Below are 26,093 nucleotides of genomic sequence, written 5' to 3' on the forward strand. Positions count from 1 at the left end.
TCACTTCCACCTTAGTTGTGTTCAGTAGGTGCTTTTACACCTGCATTGCTTGCTGTTTGGGGTTTTAGGCTGGGTTTCTGTACAGCACTTTGAGATATCAGCTGATGTAAGAAGGGCTATATAATTACATTTCATTTGATTTAGGCATGAAACGGGATAAAACATTTTGAAATGGAGGAGGCCAGCTACTACTTTCGTATCCTGTTTGATCCTATTTGATCCTACTAAACACAACCCTGATGGTAAAACTAGTCTGGAGGTGGGTTACATATGGGTAGCCTCTGGAGACAAAGCAGGGTGGGAGGTCTGTACTCTCTACTCCTCTCACCTTCAGATAAGGTTGGGAATCTATACCATCCGAGGCATAGAGGTGGTTGGGCAGGGTTTCACCTGAGGAATGGGGAGTGTGGATAATGTAGCAGTCTGTATGGATGGGATGGATAATGTAGCAGTCTGTGTGGTTAGAGTGGATCATTTAGCAGTATGTGTGGATAGAGTGGATAATGTAGCAGTCTGTATGGATAGAGTGGATAATGTAGCAGTCTGTATGGATAGAGTGGATAATGTAGCAGTCTGTATGGATAGAGTGGATAATGTAGCAGTCTGTATGGATAGAGTGGATAATGTAGCAGTCTGTGTGGATAGAGTGGATAATGTAGCAGTCTGTGTGGATAGAGTGGATAATGTAGCAGTCTGTGTGGATAGAGTGGACAATGTAGCAGTCTGTGTCTAGAGATGGAGGAAGCCGATACACTAAGTAATATGGTAGTGTTTTGGTGCTGAGAGGCGGGATCTTACCGTATCCATTGTCTCCGTAAGAGGACGGGTGCTCCCCCAGTATGGCCTGCCTGCCCTTCCCACGCTCTGAAACATCAACACATTCACAACATAGGGAGAGAGTATGAGGTAAATGGCTCTGGGTTACAAATTGAAATAGGTACTATTCACATAGACACACTGATGGAAAGGTCATTGGAAGTAAAGAAGCAGAATAATTAGAGGCGACAGAAACCCTGTGACATTACAGGTGAGTATGAGTACACCGACTGGGGAAACCCACTCTCTGTTGACATCTTACTTTACATTACATGTTCACATAGTAACAGTGCAGGCATAGGGCACAACATGGCACAATAATGAAGTCAAAGCTACATATGGAAAAAATGCTATTGATTAACACACATAATAATTATTTTTTGGGGTGTTTATATTTGTCCTGTTAACACAAGTGTATAATGGAAATGTGCTTCTTGCATATCCCAACTCCCCCTGAGACACCCACAAAGAGTGGGGTCATCATTGTACAGCACCCCTAGAGCAATTAGGGTTAAGTGCCTTGCTCAAGGGCACAGCAACAGATGTTTCACCTTGTCGGCTCCAGTATTCAAACAAGCAACCTTTCAGTTACTGGCCCAACACCTGCCGCTCTATTAGAGCATGCTCCTGGTAATAATTTGCATTAGAAGGACTATAATGCATCCACAGTTGTACCTTTACCATAGTAGTACTTCAAATAGTAGTACTATGTTGTACTAATACACACAGAGAGAAGAAGACGCCAATACATGTTTTAAAAAGTAGGTCCTACTGTTAACCCCAACGGCAATTCACTTTAATAAAATACCATTTAAATCCTTCACAACCTATAGACAAGGAACAGTAGAGAGAAAACACAAGAATAGAAAGAAACAACATAAAATATCACATTTTAAATAGGGGGAAAACATTGTTACATTTGTAATACAAAGATTGGTGGAGGAACAGTACCTGAATTACATCACTAGCGTGAACAGTCAGCAACCCTCTCACTGAGGTCTTGGCTTTATTGGCACAGGTTGTCTCTTTCAGCACAAGTGCACAACATCAACCTGTGTTACATCATCATACAGTCAGTTCACATCTGTCACAGAATCACAGTGAGATACATGGAGGCACAGGATAGACAAAGAGCAGCTGCAGTCCCATCTCCCACAAGAACTGTCCCAAAGGAGCCCTCAACATGCCTAATAATAGTTCAAATCAAATATTCAAATCAAATGTTATTTGTCACGTGCCACATGCAACAGGTGTAGGTAGACCTTACCGTGAAATGCTTACTTACAAGCCCTTATCCAACAATGCAGTTCAAGAAATAGAGTTAAGAAAATATTTACTAAATAAACTAAAGTATCATTATCTTTTTAACCTTTATTTAACTAGGCAAGTCAGTTAAGAACAAATTCTTATTTTAAAATGACGGCCTACCCCAGCCAAACCCTCCCCTAACCGGACGATGCTGGGACAATTGTGCACCACCCAATGGGAAGTAAAAAATAAAGCAAAAAAATAAAATCAAAAAGTAACACAAGAAAATGACATAAAAATAACGAGACTATATACAGGGGTACCAGTACTGGATTATTGAGAGAGAGAAAGCTCATCAAACAGACAGTGACCTTCAGTCACAAATCAGGGATGTGCAGCAAGGTTCATTGTTTTATCTGCTGTGCAAGCATAAATCACCTAAACCCCCCCTCCCATCTCACCCTACGGCCCCTCCCAGCTCAAGCTACGGCCGCTCCCTCAACAATCAAGTCACGAATACCCTCAAATCCCCCCTCCCCTCACAAATCCCCTATTTCCTCTACTCTCCTCGTCCTCTTGGTAGAAGGGAAAACTATCCATCATTAAGAACTCCCACGGAGAGACTGCAGACCCCTGCTGTACGCTCAGCTTTACACTGAGCAGCTGCCCATCCTCTAGCCTCCAGTTGTCTTGAACGCACCGCACAACACTGACCGCGGAACGAGGGAGAGCTCGGGAGAGCTCGGTTTGTTGTTTTGGAAAGTTTTGAAAGTTTGGTTACTAGCTAGCTACCTTTTGAGTTTGAGTCCCGCGACATGGTTGGCATCAGTTGATGGGTCTGCTACTATCTGTCCAGGGATCCTGCCAACCAAGGCCGGGTCTGAGGAGCTGCTTGGTGTAGCAGCTAGCCTAAATGATAGCTAGCTGCCTATCAAGCTAGAGGTGTTTTCTTGAGAGTATAAACACAGCCAGCTATGCAGATAGCCATTGTGGCAGAGACCACGGATTGTCCCAGGTTTGTGGCTGTCTAGATCCCTGCTGTTTATTGTTTTCTTCCCTGCGACCTGCCCTGTCTGGAAATGCCTGGAAATGCGAGGAGTAACAGCGTAAACTACATTTTATTTTATTCATTTAACTAGGCAAGTCAGTTAAGAAAAAACATATTATTTTCAATGATGGTCTAGGAACAGTGGGTCAACTGCCTCGTTCCAGGGAAGAACGATTTTTACCTTCGGATTTTTACCGTTCGGTTACAAGTCCCAACGCTCGAACCACTAGGCTACCTGCCGCCACATTGGTATCATAACAAAGACCAAAGCCGGCGGGAGTACCTTTGATGACAGTAGTGTCTCTCTATCACAGGTGAAGGATATTTTAAACAAACAAAAATAGTTCCACAAGCAGTTGTTACAACAACAAGAAAATAGCTTCAAGTGTTTTGTCCGAATACTGGTTGATTCAACTAAAACAAGAATGGACGACCTGACCAGAGAGGTCCAGATCCTGAAGGACAGTTTGCAGTTCTCCCAGGGTCAGCCCGATGAGTTGAAACAGGAGAATGGCAAGATGACAGCAATCTGTAAGTCATTGAGAGAGGACATCAGATCTGTGTGTGAATCCATGATAACAATGACTGAGAAATCAGACTGAGGGACAATCAAGGTGGAACAACATGGTTGTGGATGGAATTTCAGAATCTCCACATGAGACCTGGATGGAATCTGAAGACAAAGTGAGGGAAATGATCTCGGAGAAATTGAAGATGGACCACAGGAAGATTGAGGTGGAGCATGCCCACAGGACTTGGAAAACTAATTCCCGGCCCAGGTAACAGGCCTAGGCCGATAGTGGTAAAGTTCCTGAGGTTGAAGGTACATCTTCCTCTACGAAGACTATCCTGAAGCTGTGTGCCAGAAAAGGAAATAACGCATCCCAGCCATGAAAACTGACAGATTGTGTGGGGACATTGCTTACATCTACTATGACAGGCTCATTGTCCACCCTCCCTCCCAAAAGCATGGAAGGGATGAAAGAGCCAAGCCTGTGGGTTCATAGCTTCAACCCTGCAGCACACACACACACACACACACACACACACACACACACACACACACACACAAATTGATTCATGGATTGCTGAATGTATATTTTTTCTCTTGCTTTGTTTGCTCTTGTACATATCATGTCTATCTCTGATACACTACCCAGGAACGGGCTGAAAATGGCCCATGTTAATATATGTAGCCTTAGAAATAAGGTTAATGAAATCAATAACTTGCTAACATCAGATAACGTTCATATATTTGCCATTTCTGAGACTCAGATAATTCATTTGATGATACAGCAGTATCAGTACAATGATATAACATCTATAGAAGAGACAGAAATGCTTTTGGGGGAGATGTTGCTTTATATATTCAGAGCCATATCCCTGTAATGCTTAGAGAAGATCTTATGTCAAGTGTTATTGAAGTGTTGTGGTTGCAGGTTCACTTGGCACATCGAAAGGCTTTTATTTCAGGGCATTGCTATAGGCCACCAAGTCCTAGCAGTCAGTATCTAAATAATATGTGTGAAATGCTTGTTAGTGTATGTGATGTAAACAGAAATGTCTACTTTCTTGGGAACCTGAATATTGACTGGTTTTCATCAAGCTGTCTGCTCAAGAGGAAGCTTCTCACTGTTAGCAGTGCCTGTAATCTGGTTCAGGTTATTAATCAACCTACCAGGGTGTTTACAAACACTACAGGAACAAGATCATCTACATGTATTCATCACATTTTTACTAATACTGTAGAACTTTGTTCTAAAGCTGTATCCGTACCCATTGGATGCAGTGATCACAATATAGTGGCTATATCCAGGAAAACCACAGTTCCAAAAGCTGGGCCTGAAGTAGTGTATTAAGATTTTGCTGTGACTCTTATGTGGATGATGTTAAAAATATTTGTTTGTCTGATGTGCATCCAGACGCTGCACTTGATTAATTTATAATTGATTAACATGCACCTGTTAAGAAACTGACTGTTAGAACTGTTAAGGCTCCATGGATTGATGAGGAATTGTAAAACTGTATGGTTGAAAGAGATGGGGCAAAAGGAGTGGCAAATAAGTCTGGCTGCACATCTGACTGGCTGACTTACCGCAAATTGATAAATTATGTGACTAAAATCAACAAAAAGAAGAAGAAACTGTGTTATAAAGCTAAGATCAATGATAAAAGAATGATGGAAAAAAAACTTTGGAGTACTTTAAATTAAATTATGGCCCCTCCCATCTATCTCTGAAGACCATCCAGTCCCAGCCTTCAACTCCCCTCAACCCCTCCCATCCATCTCTGAAGACCATCTAGTTAAATTTCTAGCTGCCATATATTTTCCCACTGTGCTGTGATGTTTCACAAATGTTCTGAACCTTTCAATTTTCATAGTTTCTACAGATTGTAAAATTAAAGATAAACACCTTTGCTAAGAGTATTAATATATTATTGATCGATTGACTATGACTTATCAAATCACCAAGCAATGCTATTTGCAGTTAGCTCCAAGTAAAACATTCCTGAACCTGCAACCAAAAACAAGCTACAGTTGAAGTCGGAAGTTTACATTTAAACTCAGTTTCTCACAATTCCTGACATTTAACCCTAGTAAAAATGATCTGTCTTAAGTCAGTTAGGATCACCACTTTATTTTAAGAATGTGAAATGTCAGAAAAATAGTAGAGAGAATGATTTATTTCAGCTTTTATTTCTTTCATCACATTCCCAGTGGGTCAGATGTTACCATACACTCAATTATTATTTGGTAGCATTGCCTTTAAATTGTTTAACTTGGGTCAAACGTTTCAGGTAGCCTTCCACAAGCTTTCTACAATTAGTTGGGTGAATTTTGGCCCATTCCTCCTGACAGAGCTGGTGTAACTGAGTCAGGTTTGCAGGCCTCCTTGTTCGCACACGCTTTTTTAGTTTTGCCCACAAATGTTCTATAGGGTTGAGGTCAGGGCTTTGTGATGGCCCTCCAATACCTTGACTTTGTTGTCCTTAAAAAGCCATTTTGCCACAACTTTGGAAGCATGCTTGGGGTCATTGTCCATTTGGAATACCCATTAGCGACCAAGCTTTAACTTCCTGACTGATGTCTTGAGATGTTGCTTCAATATATCCACGTAATGTTCCCTCCTCATGATACATCTATTTTGTGAAGTGCACCAGTCCCTCCTGCAGCAAAGCACCCCCACAACATGATGCTGCCACCATCGCGCTTCACGGTTGGGATGGGGTTCTATGGCTTGCAAGCCTCCCCCTTTTTCTTCCAAACATAACGATGGTCATTATGGCCAAACAGTTCTATTTTTGTTTCATCAGACCAGAGGACATTTCTCCAAAAAGTACGATCTTTGTCCCCATGTGCTGTTGCAAACCATAGTCTGGCTTTTTTATTGCAGTTCTGGAGCAGTGGCTTCTTCCTTGCTGAGTGGCCTTTCAGGTTAGGTCGAAAAAGGACTTGTTTTACTGCGGATGTAGATAGTTTTGTACCTGTTTCCTCCAGCATCTTCACACGGTCCTTTGCTGTTGTTCTGGGATTGATTTGCACTTTTCGCACCTAAGTACATTCCTCTCTAGGAGACAGCACCAAAGTGCGTTCATCTCTAGGAGACAGAATGCGTCTCCTTCCTGAGTGTTATGACAGCTGCGTGGTCCCATGGTGTTTATACTTGTGTACTATTGTTTGTATAGATGAACGTGGTACCTTCAGGCATTTGGAAATTGCTGCCAAGGATGAACCAGACTTGTAGAAGTCTACAAATGTTTTTCTCAGGTCTTGGCTGATTTCTTTTGATATTCCCATGATGTCAAGCAAAGAGGCACTGAGTTTGAAGGTAGGCCTTGAAATACATCCATAGGTACACCTCCAATTGACTCAAATGATGTCAATTAGCCTATCAGAAGCTTCTAAAGCCATGACATAATTTTCTGGAATTTTCCAATCTGTTTAAAGGCACAGTCAACTTAGTGTATGTAAACTTCTGACCCACTGGAATTGTGATACAGTGAATTATAAGTGAAGTAATCGGTCTGTAAACAATTATTGGAAAAATTACTTGTGTCATGCACAAAGTAGATGTCCTAACCGACTTGCCAAAACTATATAGTTTGTTAAAAAGAAATTTGTGGAGTGGTTGAAAAACGAGTTTAATGACTCCAACCTAAGTGTTTGTAAACTTCCGACTTCAACTGTATATATGGGCAGTACCAAAACCAATGATCTAATTATTCTGTCTCTTCACAGCAAATTCTGCAGAGCTGGGATCGTTTTATCCCCCATATATATAACATTCTATTGGTTGTAAGAATTTTGTATAACAATTGAAATGGAATGTTTTGAATCCGGCTGGTTTTGTGTTTCAGTTCATAAACCATGTGCCATGGAATCGGTACATCTAAAATCTCCCAACTATTTTGCAACCTATATAGTGCAGCTGACAATTGTTTTGTAATTTTGGTCTTTAATGCAGGGCCAACAGACAAGTTCTTTACCTTCTCCCATTTCCACTTGCCTTCCCTTTTTTGCTGCAGCTGGTTGTAATTTTGGATAGAACAGACATTTCCATATATTTTGGTTATTTGCCTGTGTGACATAACTCCACCATTCCTATTTATGATACAATTTACAAAGATTATACAGTTTCTAAAAATGTTCTTCCAAAAATAATGTTTTTTTGTCAATTAGTATATTTGAGTTTAACCATAATATTATTTGAATGATTGCTTCATTGGCAAAGCAGGCAAAATGTAGCAGAAAATGCCAATAGCAAACACTGAGCCATCGTACTCATGCATGATAAAACTAAGAATGAAAGAAAAGCATTGTACGTTTGAATTTTGGAAAGTTAGTGTGGAAGAGTTGGACAAATGATTGTTATTGATCAATAATGACAAACCTCCTGGCATTGACAACTGAGATGGAAAGCTATTGAGGAAGGTAGCTTACTCTAAAGCCAATCTTCTCTGTCAAATCTTTAATCTGAGTCTAGAGGAAAGTCTTTGTCCTCAGGCCTGGAGGGAAGCCAAAATCATTCCGTTACCCAAGAGTGGTAAAGTGGCCATTACTGGTTCTAACAGCAGACCTATCAGCTTGTTGCCAGCTCTGAGCAAACTGTTGGAAAAAAATGTGTTTGACCAAACACAATGCTATTTCTCTGTAAACAAATTAACAACAGACTTTCAGCATGCTTATAGAGAAGGGCACTCAACATGTACTGCACTGAGACAAATGACTGATGATTGGTTGAAAGAAATTGATAAGAAGATTGTGGGAGCTGTACTGTTAGATTTCATTGCAGCCTTTGATATTATTGACCATAAACTGTTTTTGAGAAAACGTATGTGCTTTTTAACCTCTGCCATAATGTGCATTCAGAGCTATCTAATAGAACTCAAAGGGGTTTCTTTAATGGAAGCTTCTCTAATGTCAAACATGTAAAGTGTGGTGTACCGCAGGGCAGCTTTCTAGGCGCTCTACTCATTTCCATTTTTACCAATGACCTGCCTCAGGCATTAAACAAAGCATGTGTGTCCGTGTATGCTGATGATTCAACTATATCCGCATCAGCAACCACAGCTGGTGAAGTCACTGAAAACAAAGAGTTGCAGTCTGTTTTGGAACAGGTGGCCAGTAACAAACCGCTCCTGAACATCTCTAAGACTAACAGCATTGTATTTGGTACAAATCATTCCCTAAGTTCTCAACCTCAGCTGAATCTGGTAATTAATGGTGTGGTTGTTGAACAAGTTGAGGAGGCTAAATTACTTGGTGTTACCTTAGATTGTAAACTTTCATGGTCAAAACATATAGATTCAATGGTTGTAAAGATGGGGAGAGGTCTGAGGACTCCACAAAGCAAGTCCTGCAGGCTCTAGTTTTATCTTATCAAGATTATTGTCCAGTCAGATGGTCCAGTGCTGCAAAGAAAGACCTAGTTAATCTGCAGCTGGCCCAGAACAGAGCGGCACTTTTTGCTCTTCATTGTAATCAGAGGGCTAATAAAAAGGTCTACTACAGAGGTAGGATCTTAATTTGATCCTCCTGTTGCAGGAGAAGTTTCCTGCAATGCAGGAAATGTAAAACTTGTACCGTATTTCAGGCTTCTGAAGTTTGTAATTTATCAACCCCTACAAAAAAGCCATTAATTATAATCCACATAATATTTCACATTTGCTATTGGTGCAGGATTATTTTCTTGCTGTAGCAAACTGGCTCAAATGAAGATCTTTGCTGTAGGCTACAGCAATATGAACCCTGCTGCGGTTAAAGCATCTCAGAGGGGACGTGATGTCACAGAGAGCCTCTCTGGCTGGTCCCCTTGGGATGTAAAACAGACACTTTGTTGTTGCAGTTGGTAGAGCATCAAGCACTAACATGTAACACCATGTTTACACCTGTTCCTCAATGCCAGGGAAATGGGTTCTGTATGAGAAGGTGCTGCAGACCAGATGATAGATAGAGTAGAGGTCTGGGTTACTTCATTCTAGCTGATAGAGCTATGACTTATCAGCAGAGCTTGACTTGGGCAGGAGCTCACAGGAACTGAGTACTGCTTGAGTTCCTGCAACTCTTATAGAATATTGGATTAAAAGTATTGGGGAGTTCTGGCACCTAAATAATAAACAGTACCGGTACCCAAAATGAGTACCGACACTATTTCAGTCCAAGTTAAGCACTGTTTTATTAGCTCACTTAAATGGGCTGATATACAATCCAACACCCAGTATAATGAAGGTGTGAGGGTGCTTCAAAGTGAATTAAATATCAGTTCCTCTCAGGTAAGCATGTTATTTAAGCAGTCTGTCCCGAGGTAAGAGCTGTCCACAGAGGACACTGGAGGAATAAATTAGAATGCTGTGAGAATGCCACAGCAGGAGGCTAACACGCTCTCACTGGGGTTTCAAATGAGTTAGCGTCTTGCCTGAGTTTTCTAATTTAGCCACACAGTAAAGGGAGATGTTCATCGTAAAGTAAACCTCCTAAGCAGGTTACTAATGTCCCCTGGTTAGTCTGAATATATAGATGCACTTTAAGAGACAAGGGGCTATGACATTCACAGAGCTGGGACTTTCAGATGGAGATAGAGAAGTTGGACCTCTGATAGAGGGACTCCAGGTCTGACAGAGCTGGGACTTTCAGATGGAGATAGAGAAGTTGGACCTCTGATAGAGGGACTCCAGGTCTCATAGAGATGGGACTTTACTAGGGAGTTGAGACAATCATAAAAGGAACTGTGACTCTCTTCATCCACACAATGTGCTTCCATTAACAGTGCATGCAATAATTATTATCTAAACATTTGTTTTCTAAACTTTTCTCTCTGCTAAAATAGGCATTGCAACACATTGACATTGTCAGAAATACTAGAATATAAAGTAGAGCTTATAGAATAAGATAGTGTCAATTTGGTATTTAAGTAGATTACAGAGCATAGGTATGTATCTTATTTAACAGAATACAGGCTTTCTCTACAGGCTTGAAGACAGAGAGAAATGCACTCTCTGTCTCTAATGTTCCCATGTCCAGACTAGAGATTGTATCCACTAATACATCAATATTTCTACTACTGGTCATTTGGTGAGGGGATAGAAAGGGATTTAGCCAGTCAGAGCACTGACTGAATAAGATCAGGATGCAAGCAAGAGAAGAAAATAGGTCCAGTCTAAAAGCAGTCAGTCCTCCAGCCATGAGGTGGCACTGGCGGGTTCTCCTGGGCGTGTTGATGTTGAGGTTGCATGAGGTCAGGGTGAATGAGTAGTCTCTCTCCCTCTCACTTGAGGTTTGGGTGAAGATGGATGCATGTTGTTGTGCAGGGTCAGCCTGTCGTCCATCCCTCTTTCTCTCTCTCTCTCTCTCTCTCTCTCTCTTTATTTCCATGGGTGGCAGGTGCAGGCTTGTGAGAGACGGATGTGAGAGTGTGTTGCTTGGAGAAGGACGTGCAGTGGGTCGATCTTGTGTTGGCTTGGTTGACTGCAGGTCTGTGGTCCATACTGGTCCTTAAACACCTTCCAATAGGTGCGCTACAGTGACAATGATGATTTCACATAGACAGGGCCATATCTCTGCTCTTTTTTCAAACAGCATCTGTGCTACTGTAACATTCCTCATATAATGATAAAACCACTTCTCCCACATCGGCCTCTGACTCAGTATCTCTCTGTCTCACATTTAGCAACGTTAGGGAGGATATAGAGAAGTATCGCCAAGTATCTGTTTAATTTTAGCTGATGCAGACTAAACTCAAGACAAACAGTCTTTCTCTCTCTCCTCTCTCTGTCGCTCTCTCTCCTCTCTCTGTCGCTCTCTCTCCAACAGCTAAGATCTGACTTATCTACAGCCTGCAGGAATGAAAAGAGAGAAAGAGCCACACATATTTGATATCCTTAATGCTTCTTTCCTGCTGTTCTGTTTGCAGCCTGGACAAATTTGAGTTACTGTGCCAGAGGGAGGAAAACCTGACTCTGCCCTGCAGGCTGAAAACCTGACTCTGCCCTGCAGGCTGCCCATGGACTCTCTGACAGCCCGATATGGCAGGTTTTAGTCCTAACACAGCAGCTTCTACACAATGAGAGTGCTCCATAGCCTACAGAACAAGAAGCAGATTGTTACCTCTTCGGACCAGGTAAGGCTTTGTGTAGTCCCAGCTCTCGTTGTCATTTCTGATCACGTTCAAGCGAGTTGGCTAAAGGGGGGAAACAACAGATATGTTGTTGCATGCTGAGGCTGATCATCAGGAAGTGCTCTGCTGTTTTAAACTAAATCTATTTGCTAAGCATTATATATGTGATTGCGTGTGTTGAATATAGACTTACCCTTGCATATTCGATTTTTAAGGTGCAGCAGCCGGCATAGATGTCGGCTCCATTGAGAGCAGCCTTAGCTTTCTGAGCACACTCGACGGACTCAAATGTGAGGAGGGCAAGTTAAGGACAACAGCAAAACAACCAACGAACCTCAAGCCTCAATTCACAATTACAAGTCCCCAGATAGAAGTTATAAAACCTCTAAACCCATCAACAAAAACAAGTCTATGCTTGTTGAATAATTTGACTTGGGGATACCTTTCTTATTGGCTCACCCTCCACCCCTAACACTGATACCCTAACAGACAGACAGACCCGACAATCAGCCTGCCAGACAGACAGACAGAAAGGATATTCCACCATGGCCTGGATGCCGTTGCGTTTGAAGATGACGATGCGCATCACACTGCCGATGGGGTTGCAGACGGTGTAGAGAACGTCCTTGGAGACAACAGAGGGAGACAGAGAATGTTTTAGTCAGCTCTCACCAAGGCTGCAGACGGAAGATAAAAGTTCCAATCAAATCAAATCAAATTCTATTTGTCACATGTGCCGAATACAACAGGTGTAGACCTTACCGAGAAATGCTTACTTTACAAGCCCTTAACCAACAATGCAGTTCAAGAAATAGAGTTAAGAAAATATTTCCTAAATAAACTAAAGTAAAAAAATATCTAAAAGTAACACAAGAAAATTACATAACAACAATGACACTATATTCAGGTACCAGTACCAGTGTTCCTTGCCTCGAAGCAAGCATAAAAGGCATTTAGCTCGTCTGGTAGGCTCGCCTCACTGGGCAGCTCACGGCTGGGTTTCCCTTTGTAGTCCGTAATATAGTAATAGTTTTCAAGCCCTGCCACATTCCACAAGCGTCAGAGCCGGTGTAGTATAATTCAATCTTAGTCCTGTATTCACGCTTTGCCTGTTTGATGGTTCGTCTGAGGGCATAGCGGGATTTCTTAAGCGTCCGGGTTAGAGTCCCGCTCTTTGAAAGCGGCAGATCTAGCCTTTAGCTCGGTGCGGATGTTGTCTGTAGTCCATGGCTTCTGTTTGGGATATGTACCTACGGTCATTGTGGGGACGACGTCGTCGATGCACTTATTGATGAAGCGGGTGACTGAGGTGGTATACTCTTCAATGCCATTGGATGAATCCCGGAACATATTCCAGTCTGTGCTAGCAAAATAGTACTGTAGCGTAGCATCCGCATCCTCTGACCACTTCCGTGTCTCTCTAATCAGACTCTGTTTGACTCAATAATAAGACAATTCAACCCTATCCATGACCAGTGTGCATACTTCCTGCTTAAGCTTGTAAGCAGGAATAAGGAGGATAGAATTATGGTCAGATTTACCAAATGGAAGGCGAGAGAGAGCTTTGTATGCGTCTCTGTGTGTGGAGTAAAAGTGGTCTAGAGTTTTGTTTCCTCTGGTGGAATTAGGCAAAACGGATTTAAGTTTCCCTGCATTAAAGTCCCCGGCCACTAGGCGCGCTGCTTCTGGATGAGCATTTTCTTGTTTGCTTATGGCCTTATACACCTCATTGAGTGCGGTCTTAGTGCCAGCATCGGTTTGTGGTGGTAAATAGACGGCTACATAGATGAGAACTCTCTTGGTAGATAGTGTGGTCTACAGCTTATCATGAGGTATTCTACCTCAGGTGAGCAATACCTCGAGACTTCTTTAATATTAGACATTGCGCATCAGCAGTTATTGACAAATAGACACACACCCCGCCCATCATCTTATCAGAAATAGCTGCTCTGTTCTGCCAATGCACGGAGAAGCCAGCCAGCTCTATATTATCCGTGTCGTCGTTTAGCCACATCTTGTGAAACATAAGATATTACAGTTTCAAATGTCCCGTTGGTAGGATAGTCTTAATCGTAGATCGTCTAGTTTGTTTTCCAATGATTGCACGTTGGCCAATAATACGGAGAGTAGTGGTGGTTTACCTACTCGTCTGCAAATTCTTACAAGACACCCCCCCTTTTTCTCCGTCTTTTCTTCACACGGATGACGGGGATTTGGGGCTTGTCTCAACAAAGTAGTATATCCTTCACGTCGGACTCATTAAAGAAAAAATCTCTGTCCAGTTCGAGGTGAGTAATCGCTGTTCTGATGTCCAGAAGCTCTTTTCGGTCACAAGAGACGGTAGCAGCAACTTTATGTACAAAATGGGTTACAAACAATGCGAAAAAACAAACAAAATAGCACAGTTGGTTAGGAGCCCGTAAAACGGCAGCCATCCCCTCCGGTGCCATTACACAATTATACAATAGCGAGAGCAATCTGGATGCAGGAACCTATATGTTATCCATTTTAAAGTTCCATTGGTCTTGATATAAGACACTCTAGTATGGCATTGCATGTCTATCTATAAGACTGAGTGTATATCTATGTGTATACATCTATCAGTCCTTTAGTGTGTGTTCATTCTTCCATAATGCTTGTATGTTCTAGCACAGTGACTGTGTCTCTCTAATCAGACTACGTTTGACTCAATAATAATTCAACCCTATCCATGACCAGCGTGCATATCTATTGTATTTCCTCTCTGCTCAGCTGGAATTAGACACAGGGAAGCAGTGCTGGATGCTTTCTCAGCCTAGTTGTTCATCCATATCTGAGGAAGACTGATATACGTGAGCTTCCTGGTATTCTAATCATCAGACACATGCTATCTGAACACATCTACAGACGCCCCGCTGAGATCCCTCTCTATCTATCAGCACCTGAGAGGGAGAAAGAGAGAAAGAGAGCAGGGGGAGATGAGAGAGAGAGCAACGGGGAGGGGGATATGCAAACTCCGGGAGAAATAAACCTTGAAACAGCCCCAGGATGCTTTAAAACACGACTTTCTAAATGCAGCCCGTCGGCTCACATTAGGAGCGAGAGGGAGACAGAGAGAGATAACATTGAGATATAGAGGAGTGAGAGAGCAAGAAAGAGTACAAAAAATGATAATACACAATGCTTTAGATTCATATTTTTTTTTTTAATTTGACTACTGTTAATATGGGCAATAATCAGGGACTCTCATTAGCTGCTGTTACCATGGTGAGAGAATAGCATACATACAGTACCAGGGGCGTGGCACAGAGCGACTTCATAACTGCCACTGTGGTAATGGTTCTTTGTCGCTCAGTTGATAGAGTATGGTGCTTTTAATGCCTGGATAGTGGGTTTGATTCCTGGGACCACCCGTACGCAAAATGAACGAACACATGACTGTAAGTTGCTTTGGATAAAAGCGTTTGCTAAATGGCATATTATAAATATATTTTATCATTGTAATGTATAATACAGTATGTATTTTCAGCACTGATTACCGTGGTGATGGGGTAGAGGGGATTCTGGATAGACAGGAGCAGGACTTTGTTGCCACTGTTGGGGTTGTCTGAGTTGGTGGGGCGAGTGATCCTCTTGCTGGTGGAGTAGTTGAAGAAGGCCTGCTGGCCTGCGATGTAGACGGCCTCGCTACTCCCACACGCCACACACTTATCAGCACTCTCCACCATCTCAAACTCCACCAGCGCCTGCCGCTTAAAGGGCATCATCATCACATAGCTGCCATCAACACAGAACAACAAGGAAGTCCATTAGAATTCAATTGACTGAGTGGAAAATGTGTCCATTACTCTGAATGGACTGAGGCTCAAATTACACCCTATTCCCTGCTGACTACTGTAATGCCATATAGAGAGCACTATTGGGAAGAGGGTCTCTTTGAGATTTCCCCAATGAGAACTCATGTCCTGAACTGACAGAATTTAAACTGCAAGTTTGGATTATAAAACATTTCCTAGTCAAATTGTGAGGTGTTGGGCAACTGTCAAACAATTCTAGCAGAAAGGAAACTGCTCTATCTACTTCTTGTTTAAATTACCTTCAAAAAATTATCATAGATGCACTGGGCCTAAAGTGGCTCAACACAAAAGCACACAAAACAGAGGAGGGGAGAAACTGCTGCTGTGACAATACTGTGGGCAGTGCTGGTCTAATTGGACAGTTACCATAGTTTCTACAGTTACCATGGTACGGCAGATTGTCCCTATGTTGTGGGTTACCCATGCTGTCGTATGCTGTTTCCACAGCTCTCTTAGGGTTGATGGGATGTTAATGAATATTGCACCACATAAGGAGCCTAAGTAACACTGAGATCTCTCTGTTACTCAAGGTCTCTGTGAGGTAGGGGAGAGTGGGGTAATCTGAGCAATTTTTTCCATTCAGCATCACTCCGTCAAGGGAAACATATTATTCATTCTAACAAAGAAATCTACATATTTCAGGGTGTTGTTTATACCTGGAAATAATCAGAATTCATGTAACCGTTACAGTTTTGAGAACATGTCTTGTCCAAAAAAAGTGGTCTCTTGGCACAACTTACCCCGGGTATAGGGTAAGTTAAGCCGCCTACACATCTTTGTACTGTATGACATATTACCACTTCTTTTTTAAAACCATTTCTATCTCTTAAATATTTGGTAAAACAACTTTCTGTGCATAATTTCCTTTGTTTAACAAAAGGATGGGATAAATGCCTTTTCGTTATTAGGTCTAACAATGAGGAAAACAAGGGGTTAAGGGGTGGGGTGCATATACCACCCAACACATTTGGGTGGATTCTTACCATATGGGTCCAAACTTCTCCAGGGCCTCCACCAGGTCAGCCTCCACCACAGCCTCACACAGCCCCCTGACATGGACGACTGGGGACTGTGCAATCCTGTGGGAGTCCTCCCCACTGTCCTGCAACACACACAAACAACATTGGTTAGAGACTAGAACACACAATACCTGGAATAGCGGCAGAGGTTATGTTGATCATAAATCAACCGTATTAAATCATATAACAACTGAAGTGCAATGTCCTGTATAATACCTATCTAAAATATGAGTCATTTTGAAAAGAGTGTATGTAGAGGGGAGGTTTCAGGTTGAATAATTTAACTGTAGCTAAAAATGGATGACCTCCAGTACAGGTTACCTTTCCCTAACTGGGACTGTACCCCTCTATGTGAGAGTGTTTAAGTACATCTATGAATGAGAGGATGGGTCGCTTCAAGGATTCCCAACTGAACTTGTATTTTTTATTATTTGTCATTTTTACCTATTTTTCTCCCCAATTTCGTGGTATCCAATTGGTAGTTACAGTCTTGTCTCATCGCTGCAACTCCCGTACGGACTCGGGAGAGGCAAAGGTCGAGAGCCGCGCATCCTCCAAAACACGACCCTGCCAAGCCGCACTGCTTCTTGACACTATGCTCGCTTAACCCGGAAGCCAGCCGCACCAATGTGTCAGAGGAAACACCATACACCTGTGTCAGCATGCACTGTGCTGGGACTTTAAAGAAAGAGGGCCAAAGAGAGACTCTGGACAAGGCAGGAAGATTAAAATACTTGCTAGAAGTGTCTGTCTCCAAAATGAGGTTCATTTCAAATGGCCCACAGTTCAGTCCCTGCAGACTCTGATAACGCCTAATGCGATTCAAAATATATCACACAGTGTATAACGTTTCCATACCCAGTTTAAATGTGAGTAAAGTCATACCGTATAAAAAAAAATCAAAACAGGTTTGTTGGAAATACCAAGATTCGGTACAGTTTTATAAATGCCGATGTAGGGGAACCCCAGAAGTGACCCTTTAAACTGTATGCAAGAATTTCCTCTGTGTCTTAGGAATGCAACATTCTCTGTGTTGATCTCACCAAACCCCATTGTCACACCTCTGAGCAGTAGAGGTTCTGATGTGATTACATCATGTAGGTCTGATATCTGATTGGAGGTTAACTTTACAGTAATGCTATTGGCCAACAACTCAGATGTTATAAAAGGGTCTTAGATTTGATTTGATTAATTGTCGCTCTTTTTTGTTCCTGACCTGCATTGGTGAGATTCTCTCCAGTGAGCTGTGGGTCATGGCACAAGTCATGGTTTCATTATCTCTCTCTCTCTGATCATGCCTAGATTAAGGCCTTGTAATGCTTGTTAATGCTTTGTAAATTAAGCTTCATGCCTTGTATGTGAATCCATTCATTTTACAAGGTAATTAAATAATATTTGTACAGTTGAAGTGGGAAGTTTACATACACTTAGGTTGGAGTCATTATAACTCGTTTTTCAACCACTCCACAAACTTCTTGTTAATTAACAAACTATAGTTTTGGCAAGTCAGTTAGGAAATCTACTTTGTGCATGACACAAGTCATTTTCCCAATAACTGTTTACAGACAGATTATTTAATCTAGAATTCACTATATCACAATTCCAGTGGGTAAGAAATTTACATACACTAAGTTGACTGTGCCTTTAACTGAAAAATTCAGAAAAATTCCAGAAAATGATGTCATTGCTTTAGAAGCTTCTGATAGGCTAATTGACATCATTTGAGTCAATTGGAGGTGTACCTGTGGATGTATTTGAAGGCCTACCTTCAAACTCACTGCCTCTTTGCTTGACATCAAGGGACAATCAAAAGAAATCAGACAAGACCTCAGAAAACAAATTGTAGTCTGGTTCATCCTTGGGAGCAATTTCCAAATGCCTGAAGGTACCACGTTCATCTGCCTGTACAAACAATAGTACGCAAGTATAAACACCATGGGACCATGCACCCGTCATACCGCTCAGGAAGGAGATAAACGTACTTTGGTGTGAAAAGTGCAAATCAATCCCAGAACAACAGCAAAGGACCCTGTGAAGATGCTGGAGGAAACAGGTACAAAATTATCTATATCCACAGTAAAAACGAGTCCTATATCGACATAACCTCAAAGGCCGCTCATTACGGAAGAAGCCACTGATTCAAAACCGCCATAAAATAGCCAGACTACGGTTTGCAACTGCACACGGGGACAAAGATCATAATTTTGGAGAAATGTCCTCTGGTCTGATGAAACAAAAATAGAACTGTTTGACCATAATGACCATCGTTATGTTTGGAGGAAGAAGGGGGAGGCTTGCAAGCCGAAGAACCCCATCCCAACCGTGAAGCACAGGGGGCAGCATCATGTTGTGGGGGTGCTTTGCTGCAGGAGGGACTGGTGCACTTCACAAAATAGATGGCATCATAAGGAAAAGCTTGGCCATAAATAGGTCTTCCAAATGGACAATGACCCCAAGCATACTTCCAAAGTTGTGGAAAAATGGCTTAAGAACAACAAAGTCAGGGTATTGGAGTGGCCATCACAAAGCCCTGACCTCAATCCTATAGAAAATGTGTAGGCAGAACTGAAAAAGAATGTGCGAGCAAGGAGGCCTACAAACCTGACTCAGTTACTCCAGCTCTGTCAGGAGGAATGGGCCAAAATTCACCCGACTTATTGTGGTAAGCTTGTTTAACTCAAGTTAAACCATTTAAAGGCAATGCTAACAAATACAAATTGAGTATGTAAACGTTTGACCCACTGGGAATGTGATGATAGAAATAAAAGCTCAAATAAATCAATCATTCTCTACTATTATTTTGAAATTTCACATTCTTAAAATGAAGTGGTGATCCTAACTGACCTAAGACAGGGATTTTTTACTAGGATTAAATGTCAGGAATTGTGAAAAAGTGAGTTTAAATGTATTTGGCTAAGGTGTATGTAAACTTCTGACTTCAACTGTATTTAGAATTCCATTCTCAGACATTTCTTGATTGCCTATAACTCTAAATCAATTATAGTCTCTTGCATATTTGAATCATCTTTATGGAGTCAGATAAATATTTTAATAGGCTAATTGCTTATTCTAGCATGTGAGGTGTATAATACACATATTACACCACTACACTGACAGATCATTTGTTTGTTCGACATGGTGGAATCTTTTTGTGTCTGTAAAATGTATTAAATGAAACGCATTTATGCGCAAAGCAAATATTGATATAATAACCATTATATCGAAGTAAACTTGGAGTCATGCAATGGTATGGTATGTGGTCCTTCCACTACGACTCAGCAAACCAAACAGTTTATTAGGCTACAGATGAAATAATTTATGATGGACTTCACAGGCTGGTGAAAGTGCAAGGTGATCTTAATGGTCCTTTCCAATAAATATTTAGGGTCTTATTCTGGTGACATGATGCTCGATGCAAATAAAAAAATGTGGTGGTTTATGTGGTTTATAGAGCGAGTGTGCCCACTCTGGTATGGACATGTGCACTCTAGCAAACAGCTCGCAGACACCGTGTGGGTATAGCCTACCTGCAGTACATGATGAGATTATTATCGACAAGAGAATGCGATTATTTTCATTTGTCAAACGGAAGCCAAGCATCGGTGATCATGCCATCAGAATAAGACCCTCGATGTTTATTGGAAAGGAGCATCAAGATCGTCACCTTGCACTTTCACCACCCTGTGAAGTTCATCAGCATGTATTTAATCTGTAGCCTAATAAACATGCTTTCCCAACGAGTCATAGTGGGAGGACCACAAAAGATGTCACCGCGTGACTCCAAGTTGATTTATTATATCAATATTTGCGCACATAAGCAGTTCCACTGACATTTCTCACAATTTATTTTAACGACACATCAAAATCCCACTGTCGTATTTTTTGGGGTAGACGATTGGAATGTTTACTGACACATTTTCTGTTCCCAATCTGATGTGTACTTTATTTGCATAAAAAGATTGGATGGAAACCTGGTTAGAGACAGATATTTGGTGACAATCAGGTAAATAGAATGAGGTGGCTTTAAGATGGAAATAGTGGAAAAACTTGTTCCTTTCTCTTTCCTGGGCTTTCTAACTTAGTCGCTCCTCTCCCGTTGTGGGATTTCAACATTCCTCATCACTTCTTAGGGAAATACTAATAACCTAGTGTGCAAGGATCAGTTGGCCACGCAAGTGTGTGTGTCTGTATGTGTTTGTGTGTGTAGGCATGGGCAGATGGTTGCGCAAGGTTAAGTGGCAGTCCAATCCATCAGCAGACTCATTTTCCCAGAGTGCTGTTTTTTCAGTGTTTGTTAAAGTGGTGTGTGAGAGTGGCCTAGTGGCCTTGTATTCCAGCTCATTCCTCACTCTAATCCTGAATAATCCTCACTACAGCACAGGTGACCAGGGCTAAAATGAGGTTAAATGACTTCTCAGTCTCTCTACACTACTTTACCTTTCTCTCTCTTCTCTCTCTCAGTTATGATGTGGTGGTGGACTACACTTCCTTGCTGAGCTGATGTCCTCAGCCTATTGTGTGTGTCAGTGTTTTACTGTCTGTGCTGTTCACGAAGACCCCGACAGTCTCAGAGGGAGGTGACCCCCCTGGCACAGACAGCAGCACCTGCCGTTTAGGGAGAGCAAGGCACCAGTTTGAGCATTGAGAGACAGAATAAATGTTACTTCCCATACATACCTTCACTGTGTGTACTCCTCTCACAACATCCCTGTGTTCTGCTATGCTGCTCTGACTGAGTGTGTTCCTCTCCCCTCTCTGATATTTATAGAACACTGCTGACATTTCAGAGTGGCTGCAGTAAAAATGTAGGCCATACAGGAAAAGGGCTGGTGCAGTGTATTGTGATAGGTGACCAATTAGCTTGCAGTATGGTAGTTGGTACTGGGAGGTGGGCGTGGTGAGTGTATATCTGTCTGATGAAAACCTCATACAAATGTATTTTTTTAATTTATTGAAAGTAGTAACTCCCTCAATGTACTCTGAAATTTCATGTATTCATAACAGATTCTGAAGTTTCAAAATGGTATTTTTGTTATTGGTAAAATATGTCAGTTAGGGACAATATTTTTGTATGTGTGTACATATGTGTGTATGTGTGTAGCTGCTAATTAAAAAAAACTGCCATCAATGAAATGACTATGTAAAGAGTACTACAGTATGCTAATAAACCAGGGGTCAATACATGTTTTTCTTATCATATAGCAAACATTTATTGAAATTTCATTGACTTAGAAACACCTTAGTATTATATTAACAATACTGAAAGGTCTGCACGATTGCTGATGTATTCCTAGTTATCTTAGCTATAGAATAGCTTTGGTTATTGCCCGATCTACAAGCTTCAATTGTTTTATTAAAGATAATTACCAGAGTATGAGCAGTAATTAGGAAAGTCGCAATCACTAATGGTATATTTGAATATATTTCACTTAATATAAAGAATAGGAATACATGCATGTGATTTGATGACATTTCTTTCAACCTCATCTTGTGTAGTAAGCAACAATCAACTCTAACACCAAATAATCTAACAGAATTTACAATAGCAGTAGCCAACAGCAAAACAATTCAGCACGCTTATTCAAGTCCAGCATAAACTCAAACATTAAAGGTCAATGTCTGGAAAACATCACACACAGGTCAATGTGATAGCAGAGGAAAAAGGTGTTAGGCCTGTCTTTGGTTTGTTGCCATAGGTCTTCAGTTCAGGTTCTATGGTGATTCTCTGTTAGCAATAGTATCGTATACCGAGTGGCGAGGGTCTTTCTGAAGGGCTGTGTAGGTGTCATCCTGTAGGTCATCATGCTCATCAGGTTCATCCTGTATGTCATTGAACTCAGCAGCGTCAGCGTAGATATGATCTATGCTCTCCTTCTCACACACGTCGAGGCATCCTTACTGACATACTGGACTCTCAGTGTATCTGAGATCACTTTCTCCACGGTTTCTCCATTCAGTGTGTAGTAGCTGAGGACTAGAAGAGTTCCAGCAGTCAGGACAGTCGCCACCCCCAGTACAGGAGCCAAGACACTGGTCTATCATCTGTGGTCAGGTCCCAGGTACAGTTCTGAGCTCCAATCTCATTCTTAGTCTCACAGAAGTACTGGTCAATGTACCCAAGACTGACACTGGTATAAATTTGTTTCTCCCTGTAAAACCGTCACTTCAGTTCCGTTCCTTTGGTACCAGGTGTATTTCTCCACTGGTGGGTTGGCATCACTGCTGCAGGTCAGAGTCACTGCACCGCCTTCCAATATTTTATTGACTGTCACAGTGGTGGACCTTGGAGGATATCTCACAATGAGCATAGCTGCAAGGGACCAGTCCTTCTCGAGGCCAACCAATGCACAGGAGTAGCTGCCTGCATCCTCACTGCTGACTGGGCCAAGGTATATGATACCCCAGTATTGGTTTGGGCTGTCCTTATAGAAGATGTAGTTAATAGAGTTAAGGTTCAGAAAGCAGGAAGTCTCGAACAAGATCCGGACTTCCTCTCCCTCCATGACAATGTCAGGACTAACGTTTACACGTACATCTGTGACAGACAGAGTGACCTGAAATTGGTCATTGTAGTTCCCCTGTTGTGTTTGAAATCTAAAACTGTACTTGGCTGAGTCCCTCTGTCTCAGCTCTGTGACTTTCAGGGTGCAGTCAGTCTCCTTATCTCCACAGTACTGCACATAAGCTTTATTTAAAAAAATATCTTTAAAAATTCACCTTGATTTAACCAGGTAGGCCAGCTGAGAACAAGTTCTCATTTACAACTACGACCTGGCCAAGATAAAGCAAAGCAGTGAGACCAAAACAACAGAGTTACACATGGAATAAACAAACGTACAGTTAATAACACAATAGAACAGTGTGTGCAAATGAGGTAAGATTAGGGAGGTGAGGGAATAAATAGGCCATAGTGGCAAAATAACTACAATATAGCAATTAAACACTGGAGTGATAGATGTGCAGAAGATGAATGTGCAAGTAGAGATACTGGGGTGCAAAGGAGCAAAATAACAATATGGGGATGTGGTATTACAGATGGGCTATGTACAGGTGCAATAATCTGTAAACTGCTCTGACAGATGATGCTTAAAGTTAGTGAGGGAGATGAGTCTCCAGCTTCAGTGATTTTTTTCAGTTTGTTCCAGTCATTGGCAGCAGAGAACTGGAAGGAAAGGCGGCCAAGTGAGGAATTGGCTTTCGGGGTGACCAGTGAAATATACCTGTTGGAGCGCGTGCTACGGGTGGGTGCTGCTATGGTGACCAGTGAGCTGAGATAAGGCGGGGCTTAACCTAGCAAAGATTTAGAGATGACCTGGAGCCAGTGGGTTTGGTGACAAATATGTAGTGAGGGCCAACCAACGAGAGCATACATGTCGCAGTGGTGGGCAGTATATGGGGCTTTGGTGACAAAATGGATGGCACTGTGACAGACTACATCCAGTTTGCTGAGTAGAGTGTTGGAGGCTATTTTGTAGCCTGTTGTGAAATAGGAAGCAGATAATAGATTTAATTTTGGATTGGGGATGTGAGTCTGGAAGGAGAGTGTACAGTCTAACCAGACACCTAGGTATTTATAGTTGTCCACATATTCTAAGTCAGAACTGCCCAGAGCAGTGATGCTAGACGGGTGGGCAGGTGCGGGCAGCGATCGGTTGAAGAGCATGCATTTAGTTTTACTTGCATTTAAGAGCAGTTTGAGGCCATGGAAGAAGTGTTGTATGGCATTGAAGCTCGTCTGGAGGTTAGTTAACACAGTGTCCAAAGGGCCAGAAGTATAAAAAATGGTGTCGTCTGCATAGAGGTGGATCAGAGAATCACCAACAGCAAAAATGACATCATTGACGTACAGTTTAAGTCGGAAGTTTACATACACCTTAGCCAAATACATTTAAACTCAGTTTCTCACAATTCCTGGCAATTAATCCTAGTAAAAATGTCCTGTCTTAGTCCAGTAAGGATCACCACTTTATTTTAAGATTGTGAAATGTCAGAATAATAGTAGAGAGAATTATTTATTTCAGCTTTAATTTCTTTCATCACATTCCCAGTGGGTCAAAAGTTTACATACACTCAATTAGTATTTGGTAGCATTGCCTTTAAATTGTTTAACTTTGGTCAAACGTTTCAGGTAGCCTTCCACAAGCTTCCCACAATAAGTTGGGTGAATTTTGGCCCATTCCTCCTGACAGAGCTGGTGTAACGGAGTCAGGTTTGTAGGCCTCCTTGCTCACACACACATTTTCAGTTCTGCCCACAAATATTATATGGGACTGAGGTCAGGGATGGCCACTCCAATACCTTGACTTTGTTGTCCTTAAGGCATTTTGCCACAGCTTTGGAAGTATGCTTGGGGTCATTGTCAATTTGGAAGACCCATTTACGACCAAGCTTTAACTTCCTGACTGATGTCTTGAGATGTTGCTTCAATATATTCACATTATTTTCCTCCCTCATGATGCCATCTATTTTGTGAAGTGCGCCAGTCCCTTCTGCAGCAAAGCACCACCACAACATGATGCTGCCACCGTGCTTCACGGTTGGGATGGGGTTCTTCGGCTTGCAAGCCTCACCCTTTTTCCTCCAAACATAACGATGGCCATTATGGTCAAACAGTCTGAGGTCTGCCATTTGTTTTCTGAGGTCTTGGCTGATTTCTTTTGATTTTCCCATGATGTCAAGCAGAGGCACTGCGTTTGAGGGTAGGCCTTAAAATACATCCACAGGTACACCTCAAATTGACAGAAGCTTCTAAAGCCATGACATAATTTTTTTTTTAAATTCAAAGCTCTTTAAAGGCACAGTGAACTTAGTGTATGTAAACTTCTGACCTAATGGAATTGTGATACAGTGAGTTATAAGTGAAATAATCTGTCTGTAAACAATTGTTGTAAAAATGATTTGTGTCATGCACAAAGTAGATGTCCTTACCGACTTGCCAAAACTATAGTTTGTTAACTTCTTTGGGACTGGGGGGCAGTATTGAGAAGCTTGGATGAATAAGGTGCCCAGAGTAAACGGCCTGCTACTCAGGCCCAGTTGCGAATATATGCATATTATTAGTAGATTTGGATAGAAACCACTCTGAAGTTTCAAAAACTGTTTGAATGATGTCTGTGAGTATAACAGAACTCATATGGCAGGCAAAAACCTGAGAAAAAATCCAACCAGGAAGTGGGAAATCTGAGGTTTGTAGTTTTTCAAGTCATTGCCTATCGAATATACAGTGTCTATGGGATCATATTGCACGTCCTAAGGCTTCCACTAGATGTCAACAGTCTTTAGAACTCTGTTTGATGCTTCTACTGTGAAAGAGGGGGGATTGGGAGCTGAATGAGTCAGAGGTCTGCAAGAGTGGCATGAACTGATCACGTGCGCTCACGTGAGAGTTAGCTTGCATTCCATTGCATTTCTACAGACAAAGGAATTCTCCGGTTGGAACATTATTGAAGATTTATGATTAAAAAAACATCCTAAAGATTGATTCTATACTTCGTTTGACATGTTTCTACAG

General features: G+C 41.7%; 1 protein-coding gene across 2 annotated transcripts in view; it reads right to left on the bottom strand.

The window, feature by feature from the left end:
- The window catches only part of LOC112253148 (heterogeneous nuclear ribonucleoprotein L-like), a 63,980-nt gene that overhangs the window by 7,612 nt on the left and 30,275 nt on the right, over positions 1–26,093 (bottom strand). The window contains exons 2-7 of one of the 2 annotated variants that reach the window (XM_024425121.2): positions 16,547–16,665; positions 15,246–15,483; positions 12,267–12,352; positions 11,921–12,017; positions 11,718–11,790; positions 799–864 (exon numbers count right to left, since the gene is read on the bottom strand). In XM_024425121.2, the coding sequence (XP_024280889.1) occupies positions 799–864; positions 11,718–11,790; positions 11,921–12,017; positions 12,267–12,352; positions 15,246–15,483; positions 16,547–16,665 (679 nt within the window). Of the gene's footprint in view, positions 1–798; positions 874–11,717; positions 11,791–11,920; positions 12,018–12,266; positions 12,353–15,245; positions 15,484–16,546; positions 16,666–26,093 lie in introns of both variants that reach the window. The other variant, XM_024425120.2, reaches the window with a different exon arrangement.

This window comes from Oncorhynchus tshawytscha, linkage group LG06 (genome assembly GCF_018296145.1).
Source record: "Oncorhynchus tshawytscha isolate Ot180627B linkage group LG06, Otsh_v2.0, whole genome shotgun sequence".
Classification (NCBI taxonomy): domain Eukaryota; kingdom Metazoa; phylum Chordata; class Actinopteri; order Salmoniformes; family Salmonidae; genus Oncorhynchus; species Oncorhynchus tshawytscha.